The sequence below is a fragment of the Excalfactoria chinensis genome, chromosome 3 (genome assembly GCF_039878825.1).
Source record: "Excalfactoria chinensis isolate bCotChi1 chromosome 3, bCotChi1.hap2, whole genome shotgun sequence".
NCBI lineage: Eukaryota > Metazoa > Chordata > Aves > Galliformes > Phasianidae > Excalfactoria > Excalfactoria chinensis.
Window position 1 is genome coordinate 88,997,128 of NC_092827.1, and position 19,979 is coordinate 89,017,106.

Sequence of the window (19,979 nt, forward strand, 5' to 3'; positions counted from 1 at the left end):
ACCCCTACTGCTGCACAAAGACTTACAGAGAAGAAAAGTACTCACTTGTACTTGAGTAAAAACAGCTATTCACAAAATGTTCTCAACTTCAATAAACAACCACAAGAGCATGTAGATGTTTGTTTGATCTTTAGCTGGCTGAAAACAGACACCAAAAATCCTACCCTCTAAGATGATTACGCAGCTCCAGCACAGAAACTGTTACCTACCTCCTGGCCAGCAGGGCACTCATTTCTTCCATTAAGCCACTGCCTCCCAAGGGAAGCGGCCCATTTCCACGGCCACTGTCTGTTTTAGATGGAGCAGAGCTTCCTCCTCCACTCGAACTGGAGGAGTCTTCACCCTTTGTAAGACATAAAATATGTGCAAATGAAGTTGCAGCTGACAACAGCATAAGCTGAAATAAGCAAAGCTGGCATACTAGAAAGAAACAGTTGAATAAGGAATACAAAGGGTGAATAGCACGCCCTGTAATGCTTTTTAATAACAAGTTAAGCTTATCCACAATATATTTTACACTGCTATTAAGCTGAAACAAAAACTACAGCCAGATCAGGAACACAGAACTTAGAAATACAAGTTAGAAAAAGAAACAAAATAATCGCATTTACCCGTGATACTTTCCTAAGCTTGGCTCCAGCAAGCGCAGCTGCTAGTCCAGTTAGAGGGCGATTTTCTTCAGACACAAATCCAGCTGAAAACCCCGAAGCAGGAAGAGGGGGAGCAGGAGGTGGGAGAGGAACAGTGGGAGCTTGGCTGGGAAGCGGAGGAGGTGGTGGTGGTGGTGGAGGCCCTGATGGAGGAGGGAGAGGTGGCGGTGGTGGCGGTGGGCCGGGAGGTGGCGGGGCTGCTACTGAGGCCTGGGCTGGGCCTGGGGGCAGCGGGGGTGGGGGAGGAGGTGCAGGTGGTCCTTGGACAACACCTAATGCCAAAGAGAAAAAAAAACAAACAAACAGCCTATAGTGAGGATATTGAAGATAATTCACTTGCCATACAGGTTCTTTGTATATGAGAATACCGGTATCTTTTTTTTTTTTTTTAATAGGCAAGAAAAATTGCAAGTTTCAGCAGGGGAGACCATTCTTACTAATGCACTGGAAGTATTACATAGCACGCTGTAAGAGATAAGACAATTTCAGAGCCATTTAAAAACAATAACCTTCCAGTCAGGTTTTGTGCTGCAACCAAGAACCTTCTGAAGGGAAACAGGCAAAGCTTTTATAGATAGTCAAGTGAAGTAAGAATATGATACTGCAGAAGAAGTGCATTATTTCTCGAAATACTGCTGAACAGAAAATGACTTCTCATTTTATCAACATCACTTAACACACCACCCAAACATCTGAACCCTGGAAATGCACGAGTTCCAACACCTGTTTCTAAGCCTGCATAAAAATCTTTCCTCTAAAAAGTACCTCAGAAATCAACTTTAATAATTAAACACAGATACCAATTAGTGAGTTAGAAGACTGACATATTTGAAGCTGACAGGGACAGTCTCCTCCATTTTTTATTTATGAGTCCTTTAATCTTTTAAATTCACATACAAAATGTGTTTTGAGGAAAGAATATTCTGATTACTGCTGAAGTGCTTATTATATTGTAGGAACAATTTCAGAACCAATGATTAAGAAAAGAGCCCCACACATTCCTCCTGCAAACTGCAATCTGTAAAGGCAGGGATTATTTCACATGTGAGACTCACTGGCTTCCTAATATGCTAACCCCCGTGTACATTTAAACATATTTTAAACTCTTTAGCAGTCACTCACTATCTGAATACCTGCTTTCATCCCATAACAAAACCAAGGCCACTCACGCTACTGCCAACTCAATCACAGAGCAGCTCACAACTTAATGCAAGACAACAGTGCATCAACAGGATCAACTCTGCATGGTCTGCGTATGATGAAGCTACTTATTCCCCTGGATCCTCTCTATCCAAACCCTAAGCTGCTCTACTGCAGATTTATGTATGTACGACCTATGTCTGTTAATATAAAACAGGATTCAGATTTACTCCATGTAAATCACATATACTTGCAGAGTATCTTTTAAGACTGTCACCTGCTAAGCTGGTAGAACACTGTAAGACCACCTTAAGTGTGCACACAGCACATAACAACAAAACAGAAGAAAAAGAGGTACTGCAGTTGTTACACCCTACTTTCAAAAATTTAAGCTACGCTACAATTATCAAAGTGGGTTAAATTATTCCCCACTTAAGGTCATTCACATGTCCAAAAACCACATACACATTCTGCTTCAACTGCCATTAGGAAACTAACAATGCTGCCTATTAATACAATCATCTCTATAACCTGAAAGTGCAAGATTTACCAAGAAAGTATTCAACAAGCTCTGTTCTCAACCGATAAGAAACCCAGATTTTACTTATGATAGATCACAGTTCGCCGGCTCTTGACCCTTACCAGTTTCCAAATGATATTTCGTTGTGGTATTAAGATCACTGCAACTTTTGAAGCATTTCATTAATTCTTCAGGGCAGTTAAGGGCTTTGAAACAAATTGGTTTGGACTGCAATCCTCATTAGTGAATTAGTAGCAATAACAGAAAGCCTTACCCTGCTGGGTCGTAGGTTCAATCGGCTGAGAGGCTGCCTGCAAGACTGGCTCAGAAGCAGAGGAGTCTCCCAGCACAGAGTTTAGAGAATTCTCAACAGAGGCAGGGGTAGCTGCAGAGGGAGAAGGGAGAACACTAGGCTTGGATGAGGGAGTCGAGGCATTAGGGGAGTTTGGAGAAGGAGAAGCTTGAGGTCCAGAGAGTGACAGAGGCGGAAAGGAAGGCAGTGGTGGGGGAGGAGGCGGCGGAGGTGGAGTTGGACCTGAGGTAGAAGGTGAAGGAACCGCATAAGTCACATTCTCAGAAAGCCCATTAGAAGCTGTGGGAGATGCGGGCATTTGAGCCACTGGATTAGAAGCCGACACTGGGAGGACTGGTCTCGGACCGGTGGCTTTGCCTGGAGGACTGCTTATCATTACTGGAGGTGATGGGGGAAGCGGGGCAAAACTGGGCGCAGACCAGGCAACTGGCTTTGGGTTTGGAGGTAACGTCGCCGGGGCATTCACAGGAGAAGGGGGCCGAGAACTTTTGTTCAGTGGACGAGGAACCGTAGCGTAATGGGGAAGAACTGGGTGGAAAGCTGAGCCTAAAGATGTAGCAAAACGTGATGCAGAGTGCCTTAGAGGCGGTGTAGGGGGAGTGGAAGTCGGTGGTGCAGAAGTCACTACAGCATACTCCGGTGTGGCCTCTGACATTGGTGCTGAGACTGCTTTTGCATATGATGGAGGAGGTGCTGAAGGAGGCTGGCAACTGGAGTATTCAGGAAGTGGAGTGCTATACGGGGAGTTGTCGAAAGATGGAGCTGGACAGAAGATGGAAAGCAGCAGCAAAGGCAGGATAAAAAAAGGAGAAAGAGAAAAAGGGAGCTAATGAAGCAACAAAACCAGCATTCAAACAAAATGTATAAATGTAGACTACAGTTAGTACCAGCGGATTAGGCACAAGTGAATATACTGTTAGGAAAATTTTACATAACATAAACAGCTTCCTTTAAATTTTACCAACTATTTTTGTGCCAACATTTGAATTTACAAGTGTGTTCTAGGATAAGTTTTCTCAAATCCCACCTGTGAGATGGATTAGACACAGGGTTGATTAATCAAGTCTTATCAGCTTTCACCTTCTTGTTTTGTTGCAAATTGCAAGCAAGTGTAGTGATCTTAACTTTTTTCCTTTTTAAGCAATTCCACTAATACAAACTCATACCATAGGCAGCATGTAAATATTACCTTTCTCTCCCCTACAAAACACTCCATCACAAACTTCAAAGTACTTGGAATAAAGCTACCAATAAAATCCCTTTCCTAAAATGTTCAGCTTTTTACACAATGTATCCATTTTTACCATGACCTCACTTCTGTAAAATTGAGGTAGCTGCTGACAAACAACCAAGAAGCGCTTCACTAACGTTCTGTTATATTACCAATGTGAGAAAGCTTCCAATTGTCGCTTGATGCATTTCCACAGGCAGTATATTATCTACAAATACATCCCACTGAAATTTACTACAATCATAACGAAGCAAGACTTCATACTCGAAGGCATTTCTCACAGCACTAATTCACCTTACGTAGGTACGTACCCTCTACATTAAAATACTCAGCCTAATCATTTCTCGTCATGTTATGTGCTGAGAACACACCTTGTTTAAATAGAGAAGACAACAACAGAATATTTAGATATCTTAACTGATCATACTTTAACCAATGCTGGAGATGCCCAATATGATTCAAGTTCTTTAAGCAACCAAGAAGTAAAGCAATGGAGTGAACAAACAATTTAAGTATTTTATTTCAGGATTAATGGAACATTATGACAGGCAAGTCAAAGATCTTGGATTTCTTCCCTTAAGAAATGAAGCAATTCCAGCAACTGCAAGTCAGGCACTGACTACTCTCAAACAACTATACTCACTGCCCTTTGTCGTCTCTCACTCCATCACCCGAACACATAAGGAGCATGGTACTTGAACACACTCAGTTTTGAATTTCTTACCAGCGTTTGAAATTCTTCTCTCTCTTTCCCATTCCAATTGTTCCCTTTCCAACTGTTCTTGTCGTTCTCTCTCTTGCCTTTCCCGTTCAAGTCGTTCAAGTCTTTCTCGGTCCTGCCTCTCCTTTTCCTGCCTCTCCCTTTCTAGGCGCTCTTGTCGTTCCCTTTCTTGCCGTTCTCTCTCCAGTTGTTCCTGTTCTAGGCGCTCTCTTTCAAGTCTTTCCCTTTCTAGCCTCTCTCTCTCCAGCCTCTCCCGTTCCATTCGTTCACGATCCAGCCTCTCCCGTTCCAGCTCCTTCTGCCTTTGTTGCTCTTGCAACTGTCTACAATCGTGGGGAAAAAAAAAAAAAAAGGAAAAAGACTGAGCTGCAAAGTGAAAACCAGAAATATCAAATAACTGTTAGAAGGGAGAAAAAAAAAAAAAAAACAACAAAAAAAACCACAAGAGATGAAATAACAAACAGGATTTGCAACAGTGAGAATAAAACTGAAACATTTGCACCTACATAGAATGCTGAACTTAACATGCTACTTTTCACAGCTGGGTAAAAGGTACTATGTTTACTGTAAAAAAAGAACCACACAAACTGTTTCTTTCTAGCCAGTTTAGCATTCTGAGAGACAGCTTTCAGGGGTTAAGAATAGAAAGCTACTGGCAATAATTTAGTCACTGATACAATCTTATGAGCTGAGGATATGGAGTTACATTTGTTCTTTGCATGGTATTTTATACTTGAAATAGTAAATAAAAGTGAAATAGCAATAACACAAATCACCATAAAAAACAAACTTTCATACAAACTAGTCAACCAGTGCTCATCCAAATGTTACAGATGTGTCAAAGTGCAGACTTTATGTGTGCTTCTCTACTTGCTTACTACACATATTTGCATTTCAGCTATCATCCAGATGAGAACACCCTTCAGGGGAAAATCAGGCAGTAGTAAGAAATCTTGGGAGTGGGCACCAGGGAAGCTGTGCAGGTGCTTAGCGTGGGTTCCAGCTCCTGAAAGTCCTAGCAAAGGAAAGCAGGAGGGTGCAAGATGCAGAGAGAAAGAACAAAAGCAGATAGACAGGCAGAGGAAACAAATAATTTCCTAGGAGTAGGAAGTCCATGGGCTGTACAAAGCTACATTTTTCTTTTTATTTAATTTTTTTTTTTTTTTTTCTCCAATATTCGCTTTAGGTTTTTGCTATGTTGCTTTTTGTTGTTGTTGTTATGGGGTGTTTTCTTTTGTTGTGGGTTTTTTGAGCAGTCAACTAAGATGTATGTTTCTAGTCAACTAAAATAAAGGAACTCAAAATACAAGAAGAATTAGGCATGCTCTACTCCTAAGAGATGCGACCACTATGATCCTGTCAGTAAATATCACTGAAAAACACGTTAGTTATCACACACTATTTTAACTCCCAACTAAAAAAACACCCAAATATTACATTTATAAAGAAAAGGCTATATATTAAGCACACAGACATTTTCTGCTCCGCTTGAGATACAAACCAAAGATTTCTCAGCAAAGCACAGCCAGTTTTTTTAAATATACAGGGAAAAAAAAAAAAAAAAAAAAAAAAAAGAAGAAGAAGACCTAAAATTAGACACCTTAATCTATGGCATATGTTGTCTATAAACTGCTACTGGCCAATTTTATTTAGGAAGGTCATAGGTCATTCCCACATCATAGGCTTAGAGCCATGTAAAACTAGCCTGAAAATGAAGGGAACTTTAGCTATTTCACATCTATTCATGCTCAGAATATACTTGAAGAAATGGAAGGCCTAACCCATACGCTGTTACTATTCAGGTCCATCTTATCTCAGAAGAATGATCCTCCTTAAAAAAAAAAAATATATATATATATAAAAGCCACTAATACGATAACCGTTTGTTACAACAAGCAATGAAGTTCAAGTTATGCACAGGAAAACAGATTCTTTGCCACTGAATTTGTTACCCAACACTCTGAGAAACTGCAAAATAGTTCTGCTCCTGCATTCCCACACAACAAAATTGTAATGGCAGTCAGAAAGCAATCAATGCTGCATGTTAAAGGCTTGATTTTTAACCTCTCAAGTCTACCAAAAACTACACTAACATATTTTTGGTTCCAGTAGAGGGTTTCCATAAAACATCAAGAGAATACAATGCAGACCACAGAAACGTCATACTTTGGAAATATTTTTAGTATTACATTCCTACCTTCCTATGTTTTGTACAAAACTTATTTTCCTCCATACTCTCCTTCCCTTGGATAAATATCTGTCATCAGAGAAAAATGGGGTATCCATCTTGGCTACCTTCAGCCCAGCCATCTTAGGCTCTTTTATAAATGACAACTGGACATATTTTTCTATCTAAAAAAGGCTATTCAGAGAAGGAACCAGCATTTACACACTCTAAAGCAAAATGCAACTGGGAAACTATTCCAAATGAGTCTCATATAGTATGTTGAGGGCAAAAAAAAGACCTAGGTTAACTTAGCTCTTGCAGGTGAATGACTGAGATCCCCAGGTCTCTTTGCTAAAGGTTTCAATAAAATCAAAAGAACTGAAGTCTCAGGCACTTCCTGCAGAGGTGACCACTACCATGAGGGTTGAAGGGAAAACGACAGCTGTATTAAGAAACCTCACCTTTGCTGGTGAAACAATATTCAATATCTAAACAAACCTAGTGTACAGGGAGAGACCATTCTTTCATGAATTTTCTCACTTCTTTACTGCTTAAACATTAACTCCCATCCTGTCAAAAACAAAACAAGAACAGAACACTATAAAGAAAACCCTACAGATAACATTCATTGCAAAGCAGCTTGCAAAAGAAAATAGATGTCTGCTCTGGCAGGCCACCTCAGGTGGAAGTTTTCCCTGTACATTCACATAAATCTTGAATATTCTAAGATGGGGTTATTTTGATCTCAGCTGTGGGATCAAGCCATTAAAATTCTTCCTAGAAAGGTGACAAAACTGCACCAAGACCATGTATGCACCTGAACAACAGAATTCACCCACAAACCTGAAGGACTTCTTATCTTGGAGCCAGGTACATTAAAAACAGGTATTCCCATAAGCAGTAGAGACAGAAGAATCTTTATTATCACATCCAAAAACAACAGACACCGAGCAGATCAACATTCCAGGCCGATCAGAGAATAACTTGAAGTTTGTTTTTTTTAAGTCTCAATGAGATAACAAGGAATCAAGACAAAAGCTGCAGAAAATACATACATATATATATATATATATATATATATATATATATATATATATATATATATACAGTGAGGACAGACTGAAGAGATTGCTGCACTAAGTGGTCAGCTGCATGCAGCCAAAGCCTAGGGCTTTTTTTACCTCCTTTATGAGTGCATCGATTTCATATTCTGTTATTTCTTCTGAATAACTTATGAGTCAAAGGAGAACATCAAGTCACTGAGGAATAAGAAGAGGAAAACCAACCCTATTTTGTCTGCTTAATGCCGTGACAGTCACGGCAACCAAAATGAGAATAGGGAAGCACCACTTTAAGAGGAGTGTATTGAACAAAGACACCAAAAACATCACTTGATCCACTAAAACTTCAAATTAAGCTTCACGGCCATTAAGTTGAAGCACATTTACCAATTTAAGAAGCCCGTGTTTTTAGGGCTCTGAGCTCGTGTACTGGTTTCACTAACCCTGCCTCAGTATATGGAGCAACATACAAAAGACAGCAACATCTGGAGTTTTACTGTGAAACGCTGAAAGCCTAAGCATGTCAACAGAGATACCACTATCTAATCCAGCAGTCCCTGCCTACCTACCAGAATGCATCACATATGATCCTCCTCCCACCACTGAGTTACTGAAACAGAGCAGCTGGCTGCAAGCAGGCAACATGAGGCTTAGCTCCAGATGCAGGACTGACCTCAGCTTTCCAATGACACCTTTTGGAGTTTACCAGAGAGTGGCAAACCAGTGTCTCAACACCAGTTTAACTACATACAGTCAACCCAAGTTTATCGCTGTTAAGCTGTTTAGAGAAATAAACTGAAAAGTGTTTTAATAAGTTGATTATTCAGAACATAGCAATAGTTAACTAATTTAATCCTCTAATCTTCTTTTGCCCAGGTTCAGAATGGGAAAAAGGTGTGCCTTCCTTAGCCCTTCAAATTTGCTGGAAACAAACATTGGAGATCTGCAATGACTGACTGTTCAACAAAGACAGAGATATATGAAGTGAGTTTAAGTACATGCTCCACCTTTCTGGTTTCAAGAGTGGTGGATCACTAGATCCCTAAACAGTAAAGAAAGGTGATTATTCAATGATTGTTTTTCTCTCCCTGAAGTTTGTAAAGAACACCTGACACTTTAACACCATTTAATGCAAAATTATACAGGACTTCTAATTGCACACCTGTGTCATGATTTTGAAACACTAATCTAGTCTATTTGTCATCACAGCTATTTCCAATATTTAAGCAGCTTTCCCCTCAAATTGATGGCCACTGAATTCCAAAATTCCACTGTCAAATTTGATTTTACTAATATTTAGATATCCCAAACACTAGTAGTACAGGTGGCTTTTCCCTCCCTCCAAAAGTTTCCAAGAACAAGGCAGAAGCCATGCATTATTTCTCATTCCATTTTGATCACAATTCATAATGTAATCCATTTCGCTCCTTTGTATTCATGTACCTCAACTCCCATCAGCAGCAGGACTTGTTTCTTCAGGAAAACTAGATAAAATGTGATTGGCCTCAATCTGATGCAGGAGGAACTGCTACTTCTCACACTTCCTTAGTGGTCCTCCTCCCTTCCACATTAACTAGAAGCTTCCCTTTTGGTGTCTGTCAAATGCTTTACACTAAACAACACTGCATCAATTGCCTTTTGTCTTTCACAAAAGAAAACACTATTTGGCCACAGTTCACTCCGCTGTTTTATCTGGTTAATTATTCTTTCCTTAGAAGCAGTTTTAAGGCTTTTCACATTACCAAAGTCAAACTAATCAGCTTTCTTTTCCTTGATCAGAAGAGATTTAAGGTCTAACAACGAGCTTTTATGTCATAAGCTTTTCAAAACGCATTAGATGGAAAACAAAGTTTTTCATCACTCAAGCAATAACTGGTAACTAGCCATCACAATGCAAGACGTGAAGGCAACTACAAACCAAAGGATTATTAGATACAGAATTTCCAGTAAGGAAAGGGCTCTATTAATGAACTTTGGTGGAGCCTAAGCACAGCTCTCTTCATCTTGGTCTTTTAAACCTATCAAGTAAACAAACAGAACACTTGAACATAACTGCTAGAAACCAGATTGAAAGAAGTCCTCTGTGCATAACAGATTTTAATAAAAAGTAAGAATCTCAAATAGTAGAAAAAGCTGCTTTCATTGGCAAACCCTCAGTGGTATTTCCGTGAGTATGACAGGGACGGAATTAGCTTCATAAAATGGAATCAAATGAAAGTTTTGGAAAAGATGTGGACTATTTTCTTACCCTGATTTCATATTTTGCATTAAACAGAAAAATAAAACCCAAAGAACTGAAGATTTTGTGGAAATAGTAAGATTTCAAAGAGACATTTTCAAGAATCAACTAACATACTTGCAGAACCATCCTTCAAGCAGCATACATATTCAATCACAGCAATTAAGGCTGTAATTTAGCCAATGTAGTTATAGGACTGCTTAATGGAAGAGAGCTTTTCTCAGTCTGCTGAATACGTGAGTGCTGCCTGACCTCCACAGCTGTTCAGAGCTGTAACAGGCCTGCACCCCCATTACCCCTACATAAAATCAGTTATGTCTCTAGCCAGCCAGACTTGACAGACCTAACAAAAATATTACTGTGAATGGAAAGAAATTGTAAATGGAAATGAGGCACCAAAAAAACAAAGTGTCATTACCATATCAGAACTCTCTGTTTTCCAGAAACTCTGAGGGCAAAAAAACTCTTGACGCCTTTAGGATGTGACAAAAAAATGTTTTTGACTCTTTCTCCTCTCTTCCCACTATGCAAAGCAGAAGTTGTTTCAATCCAAACTGCCCATGAAACTGCCTCAACAAGCTCAGTCTGAGAACTAAGCTATATTGCTACAATTTCATCTCCCCAGAACCCCGTGCCTATGTGCTGCTCAAGAAAGAAACCACAGAAAGACACAGAAAAACCACACCTACCCTTTGACTCCACCTAAATGATGACTTCACAATGTAAACTTCATGTGGACTCTATAAGACACACGGTAGTATTCCACTGAACATTTATAAACCTAAACCAGGAAGATAACTACCATACTTAATACACACACATAACCATTTGCTCAGTCAAACCTAATCAGTTTGTGTGCCCTTAAATAAACACTACTTTTCCAAAATAAGTTGTCAGATAAATAAAATTCAAAGGCAGAAGAGAACTGGAAACAATATATACAGCTATTAACTAGAGAAAGGTCACGGATTAGGGGAAAAAAAGAAAACCAACAGTAGAATTCAGGCTATCGGGACAGAAAGTGATGGGCAAACTTTCTTTACATTACATGTACTAGATTCTACTACATTCTACTTAATTGCAGGATGCAGGTGTATTTTTTCTCAGTATCTCTGTATGCTTTTAAAATAGTTGGAATTATATTCAAAATGATAAATTTACCAGAAATGTAGACCCTTATAAGGTGGTTATAAATTAACCACCTTATGGTGGTTATTAATTGGAAAAAAAAAATACATTAAATATGTAAGATCCAATCCGTTCGTTTAAGCCTTTCAAAATGTGATAAGAACTGATATCCTTATCAGCCTCTGAACTTCTGCCATCCACTGCCAGAAGTCTCCCAAAAGATGTTATGAATACAGCAGCACACCAATGCTACTTTCTAGCAGTCACACGCCAAGTTCTCTCTAATAGCATCAAACAATCCAAGATACAAATAAAAGCTGTAAGCAAAATTCAAGTATTTAATAACTACCAAGAAAACCCTACCACTATTCTGCTACTGAGTTTTGAGAACTTAATATTTTTGATTACTTACGACAAAAGTCGGTCAACTTTTGGTCCATTACGTCCCTGAAAGACAACAGGTGGCTTGTATACCTTCATTATTCCTTACAACCTATACACTTCCTCTGTTTCTGATGCTCTTGGTCTCTTTATTTATGAAGCAGCGATGATTTTGAAGTTATTTATAAACATTAACTCAATAAATTCCTCAGTGTCATACCAGATACCAACTCAGTGAATCATATTCCTGACAATATATTTACCATGGCTAGAAGAGAAGGTAAATTTATACTCACGAGTAGCACACAGAGGCATGCCATGAACTCATCTTGTATTTTAAAATGTTAATCAACTCTGAAGCTATTAGCAAATACCTATGTCAACTGAGGTTGCTCATTACGAAATAACTAACACTCTGACAAAAGGAAAAATAACTCTTACAAAAGAAAGCCTTCACTTTTGAGGATCAAATAGAAGCTTATGTGTTTAAAGCTTATTATTGTTACATTTACATTACTGCAAGTTAAAAGTTAGCCTGAAATACTCCCTGGTTATTTTGATATGGAAAGCACACATCTGTCCTAAGGTTTCTTTTAAGAAAATGACGATTTAAAATTTACCAGGTGTAGCTGTTTTATCAACCACTCAATCTATAATCTTAGCCTTATAAAAATATCTGTGTTTCACACTGCATATTTGGTCCTAGTGGCCTTATGAACTGTTGTTCAATGCATACTAGCTAGTGCAAACATCCTGCAAAGCACAATTAATATTTTAATACTTTTATTCAAAATGTAAGACATCTAAGTGATTTCTAAAGCAAAAATCTCTGAAAAAAGATAAGAAATTTCTGTTGACAAAGATTTAATTCAATTCTTCAGCTCCCAGATTCAGTGAGATTCTTCAACAGCTATGAAAGCAAAGTATAACATTAGATGAGTTGAAGATCTCCCTTTAATATGCCATTCCTCACCAGCCACTCCTGTGGCAAAGTATTTGTGAGGCAATACTTGTGTCTATTTGTGTCTAGGGAAGTCCTGAAGTTACAAGTCACTGAAATTAGCCCTACTTCAAAAGCAGGAGGTTGGACTGGATGATCTTTACAGGGTCCTTTTCCAACTTCACTTTTTATGAAAGCAGATCTTTTATTCTCAAACCTAGAATCATCTAAAACGTATTTTCCTAAACTTCTTCAGTGTGGAAGCTGGTCAAACACTACTGGATTGAGAGATTTTTAAGAGAAGAGATATGAGACCAGCACTGAGAATTATTATCAAGTCAAACGTTAAACAGAAACCCCTCATCACAAGAGACATATTTCAAAAGCAACAGACCGCAAAGCTTGCATTTCTACCGATGTATCTCAACTCCATATTCCTTTCCACAAAGTGGCATTCATCCCCTTCTCCTGTGCCCTCATATCTTTCTGCTCCCCACAGTAGTCAATTCTGCCCACTCTGCCTCTACTGAGACTAGAAATGTCACTCACAGACCCGTCAAATGTAATAAGTACATAAGTACCTTTCTTCCCAACTATTTACTATTCTCTATCACAGGAAGGCTGTTGTTATCACAGTCTAAAAGCTGAAAGACTTAGTGCAAAAGATGTAGCTCAGAGTTAACTGAACTGCATTATAACTATATGTTTACAGGGACAAAAAAAAAAACCAAAAAAAACAGAGAGACTGCAGAATATTTGTGATATGTTCTGATAAAACTGTGTTTTTCTTAGGCTTGTTGTCACAAAAGCAGTATTTTTCCACAATCTGGCGATGAACGTAAGTACTCATTGTCATTCCCTATCTTTTTTCATGGGCAGAAAAAAAAAGAAATCAAAACCAGGACCAGACTTCAAAGAGGACATTATGTTAGATGAAAACAAGTAGGGCACACAGAACAAATAAAAAGTGAAGCCATAAGAACGGCACCTAATAATACAGCCTTTATGCATAAGAACTTTCAAGGGACTTTCAGAGCTCTTCATACAGGGAAGCACTTCCTTCTGGTGACTCCCATCTACAATGCTTTTCTGCTAAGTTTTTCAGCACTAGAAATTTCAATTAATAAAGCCTTCTAAAGGAACAGAAAGGGAAATAGCATTAAAAAAATATTACAGTGGAACAAAAAAGATCAAAAAAAACAGCTGTTTAAAAATCTGTCAAAAGGAAAGGAACATGAAAAGAGACCTTTACCATGACAGCAGGTTTACACGTAAACACCTTAAACAGGCAGATCTGTAATGAGCTTCTTGATGTTCATTTTTAAACAAGGGAACTGTCAGATAAAGCAATTCCTCCTCAGATTTAAGAAGTGTCATATACTGCCCGAAAGACAATTATGACCAATATTGATGTCAATACTTTTTTTCCACATGTGTAACGAATTCATCTAATATGCATTGTTTGTAAATTGGCCATCTGTTTTTGCTCACCTCTACATAAACTAAGAAAAAAGTGTAAAAACAGAAAAATCTTTGGTACCATCACCAATAAGACCCAGTACGTTAACAGTTTTCAGTGCTAACAGGAAAAATATTACGTGCATTACACTGTCAATCTGGGCCACTTACTTTCCATTCAAGGACCCCACTCCCTACATCTGTACACTGTGTAACCCAAATCACTCCCAGCATCCCTTCTGGAACAGTTAATCTCCTGGGAGTGGTTTGATGGTAAAATAATCCAGGACTGCTTCAACGGCAGTGAAGACTTTTGTTTTCCACTTTCAACTCAGTCTGATACCCCTACCATAGAATACCCTGCCATTTCACAGACCATCATCCCACACACTCTACAGACAGCACTAATCTGTGCTGACAGGCAATAAAAGCAGAAATATGACAGTTTGGAAGTTTGTTCACAGAATGTGGCCAAATGATTGACGCACTAATCATGAAAACAAACTGGAAAAAAAAATCCTACATGTTAAAAATGTTACAGGTCTGACCAAGTGGACATGGGACAAGGCTCAGAGGTTTCTCATTGAACAGAAAACTGCTTATAGGATTGCCACCTGGCCAGGGGAACACAGACTTCCCCCAGTATTGCTACAGTTGAAATTTACACTAATGGTTTTCTGGATTCATACACTAGAAGCTGAAAATGAAGGCTGTAGGGTATTTTGTTGTTGTCTAAGATAGTATAAAGGGAACAAGTTTTCTAGTTTTCCCATATGATATTTTGATCTACCACATCCACACCCAGTAGAAATAAAAAAAGCCATTCCCCTTGGCTATTTTATTATCTACTTCCAAAGGTTAAAAGTTACTTCCTTGCTTGCTTTTTGCTTTCTTCTTTAGAAGCAGGTGTAAAAACCTGAAGCTACAACAGCCACTGGAAAAAAAAAAACAGTCTCACTGAAGATAGCAGTGGTGAAATCTTTCAAGGTTTCCAATCTGAACATCAACTCCTTCATGACAGGCCAACAGCACCAAGCCTTGCAATATCAGAATGGCTGGAAACCAAGAACAAGTGATCTAGCTATGAAGTTTTTATAAAGCAAAGCTGTGCTATTGAAAATCACAAACATACACTGCTCTAGTGGAAGAGATCATAAAGTCCTCATCATTTAACTTCTCATTATCAGTGAAGAGCTACTACGTTCTTCAGTTGAACAACTTGCTCACTTACAGTACCATACCTTCTCTGGATGTCCAATTCTTCTTGTGATGGACCATTCTGTATTTGGGAGGGAAGCTGTGAATTCTGTCGAGGCAATGTAGGACCTAAAAGTGAGGACAGATCATAAGTCAATGGTTTGAACTTCTACTTTGTGAAAGGGGGAAAAATGTGCAACAATCAAGGAACATGGACAGCCATCGCATGACACAGAAGCTGTCTACTGCCTGCTTTATAAGCCAAACAAGCTCAACAACATAATACAGCATATAAAAGCTGCAACAAACGTTACCTGATCTGCAAAATGGATTTATTTCACATGGATGAAAATTTCACAGAAGCGCAAAACAAATTTTTATAGATGATGGGACTTAATGAAAGCTTTGAAAAGCACCCAAGTCCATTGTTTTCTTACAACAGTGAACAAATGTTCTTGAGGAATAGAAAAGGCTCAAAAACTATAGCACTCACCTAAATAGAACACTGGAAGTTAAAAAAAAGGAAAAAAAAAAGAAGAAAAAGAAAGAACAGGAGAAAAAAAGCCATCAGAAGCTTATCACCATAATAAAGAAGGAAAATAAAGTATGTTTCTACAAATTACACCAAAATTCACTCCGATTTTAGCTTCTCAACTTGGATCAGAAAAACTCCCTTTTGGGGTGGGCAAGTATTGTGTCAAGAGCAAAAGGCACACAGCAACTGCAAAAACTGCACGTTCTACTAAACACAAGAGATGTAAACGAGAAGGACATCACTCAGCCGTGACTTCTGACTGGTGGGCGATTCTAAAGGCAAAGAGGCTTTCCTATTTGCTTGCAAACACCTATAGAGTACAGAATCATTTAAGAACTAACAAAATTGAAGGACAGAAAATTGGAATCACATACAGTACATAGTAAATGCATTTTTTTCTCCAGAAATGGTTGGTAAAACAGGAAATCGATTAGATGGCAGCTACATCAAAGATTACAGAATTTAGAATCAAAGAGAATTAGAACTAATAAAAATTGATCCCCTTTTGAGGAGGTCCCAGAGCAAAACAGGAATTTCTTGCCAAGATTCCACCAAAGTAGTTCAGAGTGGGGGGGTTGTAATGAGATCTCATCCATCTCAAATGTCAAAATGAAGATGCTGTTTGCCATCTGAACTTGGGAAAGTCATCCAAAACATGAAGAGACCATGTGCAACACATTGAGACATCAAGGACAGTTAATCTGCCTCAGATTCAGCAAACAAGTGCCCTGCTCAAAGGCAACACAACAAGCTTTGCATACTCAAAACAGCACTGTATTGTTTCCACTGAGGTCACGTAGACAATAAATACTGAATATGCTAAAACTTTTCTCTATCCTACTGTTAGAGTGTAGCATATAAACTTATTTACAAAATACGGAAGCAGAAGTGTATTACAGAGGTTACCTTTCTTATTTATTCTTTTCAGCAAGCACAAGGTCCTCATGTCTAAGTGCACAACAATGCCCTGGATGCTTTACTTTTGCTCAGACCATCACTGAGAGCTCTCAACAAATGTGAATCTATATTATCTTTAATGTAAAAGATCTACCTACAATGATAATTAATAATAAAGTTGTCAGTAAGTGGAAATATACCACTCATCTGGAAAGCTTTGTGCTTTAAAACTTCTGGAATTACACATTTCTCTGCTCATCTCCCCTGCATGACAGCTGCCAGGCTTTTATGCCCATTAAGCTGTGACTGAAGCTCTCAGGCAGCCCAGGAAGCAGCCTGGCTGTCTGCACCATGCTGCAGCCTTTCATGGCCTTTTAGAATTAGACACTATCCAGGAGCAGCTGTATGGCTGCACGAAGGTACTGGGTGCCACTAAGTGCTGGCTATGTCTCACATACTCCTTTTCCTCAGACCTGTAATTTGTCAGAACAAACTACATAGGTCTAAGCATTAGAAAGCAAAGAACAGAAGTTAGAAAAAAAAAAGACTACAACTTTTGATGATGGCTACGGTCATTCACTAACTGGAACTATTTGGAACTAAAGCACAGTAGAAGGAACGTCATCAAACCTTCCCCTATTTTAAGTGCTCACTGAAGACAGAAGGGAAAGGAGGGAAATGAAGTAACACAGACCAGTTGTTGTATCTTGCTTTTGTTATTCTACACATAGAATTTGTATTTTAAATGACTGTGTTCTACCATGGATCACAGCTTCACGTCTCACTGCTTCAGACTTCTTCCTAGAACACATAGTGCCGAAACATACAAGCTAAGCTTGCAGAATCTAACCAACCCAGCCTGGAAAGTTCTGGTACATCATTTGCATCTGTACATGCAAGAAACCCAAACAGTCACCTGCTAACAATTAACACGGTTGGGTTTAGTACCTCGTATTTTTGCCATGAGAAAATGCAACCTGAGCATAACAAAGGCTTTTAGGAAAGAAATGGTGAGCTGCAAAGCCATCTGGTCTGTTAACATACCAGCAACATCAAGCCTGCAGAGAAGCACTCACAGACCCTGCATGGAAGAAGCCTGAAGCAGCTACAGGATCACTCTACATTGAAAGATCAGTACAAGCCAAATACAATGTGAGGCTGAACGGTCTACATATTTGGAATTCAAGGAAAACATAATGTCTTTCCATCTCTCGAGGATGTACACATAGTGCACTCTGGTATATTTTAACAGAGGATATGATTTCACATTCATCTGTTCACAACCATCTCCTTCTAAAGGCTTTCTGCTTTTCAGCCTGTTCTCACCTTTGCATCCCCCTTCCTCTGCAACAGTTTGGACAACTGACTAATGAGAGATGGACTGGAAATCCAATGCATCAGGAATCCCCTCAAGGGAAAAACCTGCCAAAGTTGCTTCCTCCAGCTAGGTCAGGATCTGTCCTGGTTCTTCCCACAGATGACTCTATTGGCACCACTTAAAGCAGGACATCAGGCTGCAGGCAGCTGCATGAGCCAAATTAAGCATCCTCAATATCACCTTTCTAAAATTGACTTCCTAACTCCGTGTGACTGTTCAAGAGCTGAATTTATTAATTCCAGTTGCATAATGCTAGGAAGGTACAGTTAGCAAGTTGGCAATACATGATTTTCTCAATATCTTTCAGTCTGTTTCCTCCCCATATCCCCCACCTCTCCCCCCATCTCTGCTATTATGCTGTCCTGCTTTGGAGTTTTACTTCAAACTCTCCACCTTGCCTCTTTTAATGCCCCTTGTCTTACGTTAGTAGCATTGACAAAGCACCTGAAGACATTACATTCCTGTAGGACAGTAACCCTACAGAACAGCAGGGTATCTGCTATTTGATATAGGAACAATCCACGAACTACAGGCTATTCAAGGACCTGTACAAGCTCTGTGCAAGTGCATCTCTTCATTTACCGGGACAGGCTTGCTTCAGAGCTGATCATACAGGGCTAGGTCAGGCCAACAAATGTGCAAAAATACGGCACTTTTATTTTGAGGTGAGGATATACAGAGAAGCGGTTATAAAAACAACCCAGTAATTAAGAATTCCCATTGCCTAATTTCTCAGTGTATCAGCGCCAAAACTATGTAACAAATCCATTAGGTAGTCTGATATTCCAATCCAAGTAGGAATGACTTGTCAAGGACACATGGAATGAAAGCAGACAGCAAGTTAATTTGTATAGGCATATGCTATAAAGGTAAGTGCATTAAGAATAGTAATGAAAGCCTTTTCCAAAAGGTCATAAAGGACAACCTGAATAGATCTACTAAGCAAAGAACACACACCAGACAGGAGTTCAAAACCAGAACAAAAAGATTCAATTCTGCTGTAGAATATAAGAACTCTTATAATATGATAATAAAATAGCGTATCATAAAATAAATGCATAACCTTTTTTAAATGAATGGAAAGCAGAATTCTACTTCCTACTACCAATTCCCAAAATAGGAAAAGTAATGACAGTGAAGTAAACTCTTATTTGTCTCTAATTCTACTGTTCAGAGTCTGTCCTACTACAGTGCATCACAGAATACAGCCCAGGGAGTGCTGCTACCTACTCCTTAGCAAAAGCAAAGCAACGCCACTCACCCAGATCTAGATTTGGATTAGGGTTTCATAAATAAGACTACAGCAGTCAAAAAACAGGGCATTAACAGGTAAAAAACCACTACTCAAGTACTTCTGTTCAAGCTAATCATTGTCCAGTTAAGACTTCACAATCCTTTCAATATAAAATCATAGAATCATAGAATTACTCAGGTTGGAAAAGATCTCAAAGATCATCAAGTGTTTCTTAACATCCAAACTAAACTTACCTTGGCGCAACTTCAGGCCATTTCCCCTTGTCCTGTCACTTGTCACCAGTGACAACTCTCACTGTAAGCACCTTTCAAACACTGAAAGAGCAATAAGGTCTCCCCTCAGCCTCCTTTTCCCCAGACTAAACAGCCCCATCTCCCTCAGCCTCTCCTCATAGGGCTGATTCTCCAAGCCCTTCACAAGCCTCACTGCCCTTCACTGGACCTGTTCCAGTACCTCCATGTCTTTCCTGTGCTGAGGTGCCCAAAACTGAACACAGTACTTGATGTGAGGCCTCATCAATGTGGAGTACAGGGGCAGGATGACTTCCCTGGCCCTGCTCACCACACCATTCCTGATACAAGCCACGATGCCATTGGCCCTCTTGGCCACCTGGGCACACTGCTGGCTCATACTCAGCCAACTGTCCATCAGCACACCAAGGTCTCTTTCCATCAGGCAGTTTTCCAGCCACACCTCCCCAAGCCTATAGGATTGCCTGGGGTTGTTGTGACCAAAACGCAGGACCCGACACTTGGCCCGACTGAAACT

At 39.3% G+C, this 19,979-nt stretch overlaps 1 protein-coding gene across 6 annotated transcripts in view; it reads right to left on the reverse strand.

The window, feature by feature from the left end:
- The window catches only part of ENAH (ENAH actin regulator), an 85,029-nt gene that overhangs the window by 14,357 nt on the left and 50,693 nt on the right, over window positions 1-19,979 (reverse strand). For 2 of the 6 annotated variants that reach the window (XM_072332363.1, XM_072332364.1), the window contains exons 4-8: window positions 15,191-15,275; window positions 4,579-4,898; window positions 2,585-3,385; window positions 612-922; window positions 210-343 (exon numbers count right to left, since the gene is read on the reverse strand). In XM_072332363.1, the coding sequence (XP_072188464.1) occupies window positions 210-343; window positions 612-922; window positions 2,585-3,385; window positions 4,579-4,898; window positions 15,191-15,275 (1,651 nt within the window). The remainder of the gene's footprint in view (window positions 1-209; window positions 344-611; window positions 923-2,584; window positions 3,386-4,578; window positions 4,899-15,190; window positions 15,276-19,979) is intronic. The other 4 variants (XM_072332365.1, XM_072332366.1, XM_072332367.1 and 1 more) reach the window with 2 other exon arrangements.